The following is a 5,923-nucleotide window of genomic DNA, read 5'->3' on the forward strand; positions in this document are numbered from 1 at the left end:
GATCCCTGAAGAACTGAAAGATTGTTTCAGGGTTCCCACGTTATAAAGATCGAAAACACTGGTCTAACGTATTAGTCAGTACTGTCAGTGAAAAAAACAAATAGACCCAAAGATACAACCAACTGAATAATATGCAAATCTCAACATTGAAAAAAATTCACATTGGCCCAGCTGACCTTCAACCTTTCAAGCCTTCTTATGGCCAGTAAGGCTGCTTCAGTATGGTAGAAAATGTCTACTGTCCTCAGAATGTTACAGTTTAGAAGAACCATAAGAAGAGAGAACTAAAGTGGTTGATCTTAAATACATTTACTGGTCTAAAAGGCAGCAGATTCTCACCTTAACTCACAGGCCCTACTCACACATCTGAATAAATGTTATGCTTTTGTCCAATATCCTTATTTTATTTATCTACATAGGCCCAACATATTACTGAAACGTTTCCTACAAAGAACAATTTGTAACATGCCTTTCAATTGCTGAATATTTGCATAGTACTAGAAACATGATATGTTATGATACAAAATGAGCAGTTGTTGGCATGATTAGGCAAGAAATAGCAAAGCTTCAGGTGATAATATTCTGGTGGTGGTCTGGAAATGAAAGCAAGCTACCTATTAGCAATAGTCAAATGCACACCATGCCCTTTGATTAATTACCCCATCATGCCATACCTAGCTACAATAGAAAACATTAGATCGTAATTCTTGTTTCGTAGCAGCTGGATGACACTGTATTACCTTTCAATTGAATCATACAGTTATACAGTACTCATTCCTTTTATGTTCTACAGAGGAACCTAACATCTTGGATGTGGGATAAAGACCATGTGGATGATGAGGTCATCTGTAGAAGACATGACCAAGGGATGAGTGTGAGAAGATGCAGTAATATCCTTATAGTTTTGTGCTCTCTGAACATTAAAAAGTAAAATGACTAACGCATCTACAGAGTTGCCAACAACAGATTTTATTTTAGTAGGCTTCTCTGACTATGTCCAATTTCCTGTTGTTTTGTTCCCCGCGTTTTTGGTTATCTACATGGTCTCTGTTTTGGGTAACATTCTCCTGATATTTTTCACCATCATATCCCCACGGCTACAATCTCCAATGTACTTTTTCCTCAGTAACCTTTCCCTAGTAGACCTGTGCCTGACAACAGTTGTGGTCCCTCGACTCCTCCTAAACTTAGCGTTCAACCATAAAAACATCTCTTTCCAAGAATACTTTGCCCAGGTCTATTTTTTTGTTGCCTTTGGCGGAGTGGAATGTTTTATTCTTAGCATTATGGCCTATGACAGATATATAGCTGTCAGCAAACCATTATATTATGTAAATATAATGAGCAGAAAGCTTTGTCTTCAGCTATCTCTGGCTTCTTGGATAATCAACTTAGTCAACTCTGTCCTTCATACTGTTCTGATTTCTAGGTTGTCTTTTTGTGGACCTCGAATTGTCCATCATTTCTTCTGTGACTTATTGCCCCTATTTAAGCTTTCTTGCTCTGATACATCAGTCAATCAGTTGGTCATCTATATTGAAGGATTCATGATTATTGCAGTGCCTTTCTTGGTAACTTTAATTTCCTATATTCATATAATTTGTACCATATTAAAGATACCTTCTACTACTGGGAGGAAGACTGCATTTTCTACTTGTTCAGCCCACCTGACTGTGGTCACGTTATTTTATGGAACAATGATTTGTGTGTACTTTCGACCGTCTTCTGCATATTCTGTTGTATATGACAAACTTGGAGCAGTTCTGTACACCGTCTTTACACCAATGCTCAATCCATTTATTTATAGTTTGCGAAATAAAGATGTGAAGAACGCATTCAAGAAACTTGTATATTCTAAAATGCCAATATAACCGAGGAAAGAATTTAATAATACATACATCAAGGTATCCATTTGAACGCAAGTTGTGTAGATACCTGAAATGGCCTCTGGCATACCTGTAGATGAAAGCTTAAACAGGAGTGTGAGAAGTAGGACGAGGAAACAATTTGCAAAGAAAATTCTTATAGAAGCAAAGTGATGGAAAGGTGTTAATCAGTATGTTGCCTATCCATCACTGTCCAGTCTAAGGTCGGGGAGAATTAGGACCTGTGTTTTTGTACTTGATTTAGTGTGTTGTAGTGTACTAGCTGTGTACAGTCCCTGCATAATTCTGTGCTGGGACTAAGTTCTGTGTGTAAGTCTTGCAATCCTGGCTCACATTTCAAATCGCAAGAGCACAATTTTTATTATGTTTATGGGAGATTTCATTCCGCGTTAACCACAACAGAAAAAAGCAGATCTCCAGGGATATGTTTTGTGGAAGAACTGTGTAAATCTCAGGACTGAATGAAAAGAAATACAAATCCTTTGAAAGGTAAAACCATAAATATGTTTGACCGGGGAATCTTTGCTTTTTTACTGTGTTTTGCTTTTAAAGAACCCTAGGCTGTATTCCACAGACTTGATTCAATTTTGATTCCTAATGCATTATGTTATAATATAAAGATGTAATTTTTTTTTATTTTAATGACAATATTTGATAATTTTACTTTATATATGGGAAAAACATTTTTAATTTTCCTCAAGGTGATGAATAAACATGTTACTAATTAGCAAGCTACCACCTGTCCATGTGTTCCCTTGAAAGCAAGAAGGTATACAGTCGCACAACATCAGCAGACTCAGGGGACAGCTGAGTAGAAATAGTTCATGCCATTAATTATATACAACCATCTCCTCTTCTAATAATCACCTTTATAATCTAAATGAATCTTTTGAATGAATCTGAATCTTTGAATGTGTTTAGAGATATATATGGCAACACAAAATGTATTCATATTAAATTGTGTTGACTGGGGGTCACTGTTAAATAGCTTTCCATCTGAATTTACTTTGGCATTTCTACTTAAAAAAATTTTAAGTGATAACACACACACAAAAAAAAAATTCCATACGAGAGGACTCTGATATTATTAGAAACATTAAGAGGGTTCTCAAAGAAACAATATACTGCTTGAAGCTTAAAAAAAGCTGGAATTTTTATAATTCAAAAGCACTGTTTGAATTCCAGTCCAGTAACTGTCCCTAGGTTGAGATTAGGTCATCTTACTGCAGACAGATGCTGCTTTCATGAACTTTTCATGGGACAGCAATTAGAAACATGGAATCACTTCTGTATAGGATGGCATTTGAACGCCATTTAGTAAGTTACTGACACAGAGCAGAACCCCCAGGACATGGCTACTAGGGATGAGCGAATTTATTAAATTTGGTCTTGCGGCGAATTGGGCTGTTCTCGCTTACCAAACATGTAGGTGAGAATGGCCTTTGTAAATTCGTCAGGCAAGACCGAATTTTTGGGATCTACAAGACCAATCAGGGGAGCAGAGCTGTCAGCTCCGCACCCTGATTGCTGTTGCAGCCCTGTACTATGTGTTCCTGGCAGAGTTTCTCTGGCTGCTCATGAATGAATGCAGTGTGGGAAAAATCCTCTGATTTTTCCCACGCCTGGGTTCATTCATAAACATAAGCCGCGTGACTCAATCTGAGAGGAGTATCGCGGCTGCATTTATGAATAGAGCCGTGAGAATCCTCCTCTCAGTGATAGATACTCAGGCTAAACAGGTCAGAATGAGGGCTTGCCTTCATTCTGACCTGTAGTGCCCAGGGATCACCCACTGACAGGAGGATTCCCACGGCTGTATTTATGAATGCAGCCGCAATAATGCTCCTATAGTGATTTCCTGGATTTAGCAAAATTTCACGGACCCATCAGAACTTCGAGGAAATTTTTGCGAGATTCCTTATGGCTACTGCTGCTGAACATTGAGAGACCCCCTAGTCAATTCTCTCATTGATCCCTTGTCCCAGGTTTGGTCTAAATACACATCTTCTACAGTATAGTTATTGCTTGGTACATTACAGATTTTGGTTTGAAACATCAAAACTTGCTTCTTTCAGTTTACATTGGCATTTCCCACGGGCACCTGTAATGTGAGTGTGCATCCAGGGTGGCTTGGCCAACCATGATCAAGGAAGCAGAGTACTTGCAGATCTAAATAAACATATTTTTTTATTGTTTACTATTAGTTTGCTTTACCTTATTGCGGCCTTTCTTGACCTTTACAATATGGGGAACACATCATTTTCAGGTCTTCAGGGAACTACTTCTATAATTACTATATCCACAGCTCACAATACATTAGTGTAGTGATCAGTGGGAAGGATTCCTGTTATATTGCTGGTCAGTGGGAAGAAGGTGACCCTTACAGATAGCCAAAAAGATCACTGGTGTCAGGTAAACTGACTTGAGAGGTCCAAAGGAAGCCCTAGCAACCTCTGGAGGAATCCTAGTTAAGAAATACTTATTTGGGTGCTTGTTAAAATAGAACCATGGTCACAAATTAAAACAAGTATGTTATGAAGATTCTAACAACTATTATGGCATCACTGTTTTTTAAGCCCCCTTTTAGTCTAATAATTCTAACAAAAAAGTCTAGTAATTTAGTTAATGCTGATCTTGCTCCTACCAGCAGAATTGTTTGCATCTTACTTTTCAATAGGGTGACACCATTCTTTGCAATGAAAGCACTGCAAAACTGTCACCCATAGCAGCCATGGTGATCTTTGTCTGTCTCCTACTGCATGCTTTAGTGTCTGACAGCACAGTGCTCCAGTCTGGCCCAGGGCAACCCACTTAGAAACCTGTCCCTTGACAGCTCATTCATGCAGTGAACAGCTTATACAAGTATCAGCAGTACTTCAGGACATGAATCAATCTCTTTTACTGTGTCCTTGTGGCCACCTTGAAATGAACTATTTTGGGGTATTAACAAAGGAACTCTGAAAAGACCAGTGGATTAGTCTGGTTGGGCAGACAATCATCCTGAATAGAAAAAGTGGCACAAAACCCTTGAATGTATTTTTTTCTACTTCTAAATGGCTGTGATGGGCCATGGAATGGAGGCACTAAGCCACCCCAAAAAGCTTAATTTACTTGAAATGTAATGAACTTAAAATAAATAAGTTAGCCACTAAAGGGCATCACTTGAACTACAATTGTTCCGCATTCATTGATGGTGAACACCATCCAAGTCTCTACTTTGACATTTTTATAGAAAGAATTAAAATTGACCATGAAAAAACCTGGACTGATTTTTTTTTTTTTTTTTTTGCGACATTTTTTTTTTAACAGGAAGAGAAAATGGAATTAACCTTATAAAACTATCTTGATCTCAAGTGGTAACAGATCAGCTTTACATTCCACATTTGTAAATTTAAAGGACCACCAACCATGAAGCACAAGTTCTTCTAAAATAACGAATGTTTCAAGAACCATACCTCTATTTTTAAAGAAGCCAATATAATTAGAGACTCTGGAAAAACGGACACAGAGTAAGTCCATATAGTGGTTTTACCTGCCATATAAAATAAATGTTCAGGTAGATTTTTAATGAAGACACCACAGCCAAATGGGGACCTCACTGCTTTAACTGCAGGCAAAGAAAACAGTTTAGTTCCCAGCTTGTCTTCAACATGTGAACTGGACAATGAATAAATACTGCTAAACAAAGACATTGGGGAACTCTTGAAAAAAAATGTTCAGGTCTTCAGGGAACCCCCGGTATATTTATTATTAATGTAGGTTTCGGACATATATTGCTACTTATACTGCCGTGATGATTCGCTGAGCAGCTTGATGAAAAGCCAGTGGACAGTAGCATCAACTCCCTGGTCATACAATATGGTAGATAAGTTACAAAGCCCATAGACATGTAAATCTGGTTTTGCATATCTGATTCCTTGTGTTCATCTTTAACTGCTTCCTATTGGATCTTGAATAGCCTCGTCAAGATGAGGCAAAGATAACTAAAGTCCTGCAATGAAACTGTCACGCATAGAGGAAAACATACACCCATGCAA

The 5,923-nt window shown here is 38.0% G+C and overlaps 1 protein-coding gene across 1 annotated transcript; it reads left to right on the forward strand.

Annotated features, from left to right (window-relative positions):
• Positions 1-1,040: 1,040 nt before the first annotated feature.
• Positions 1,041-1,871, forward strand: LOC140340245 (olfactory receptor 1L4-like). The gene has a single exon (XM_072425301.1). The coding sequence runs from the start codon at positions 1,041-1,043 to the stop codon at positions 1,869-1,871; it is 831 nt and encodes a 276-aa protein (XP_072281402.1).
• The last annotated feature ends 4,052 nt before the right edge of the window (positions 1,872-5,923 follow it).

Source organism: Pyxicephalus adspersus, chromosome 11 (genome assembly GCF_032062135.1).
Source record: "Pyxicephalus adspersus chromosome 11, UCB_Pads_2.0, whole genome shotgun sequence".
Lineage (NCBI taxonomy): Eukaryota > Metazoa > Chordata > Amphibia > Anura > Pyxicephalidae > Pyxicephalus > Pyxicephalus adspersus.

Bases quoted from the DNA above. Each gene is read 5' to 3' on its own strand.
- LOC140340245 (XM_072425301.1), top strand. From the start codon at position 1,041: ATGGTCTCTGTTTTGGGTAACATTCTCCTGATATTTTTCACCATCATA.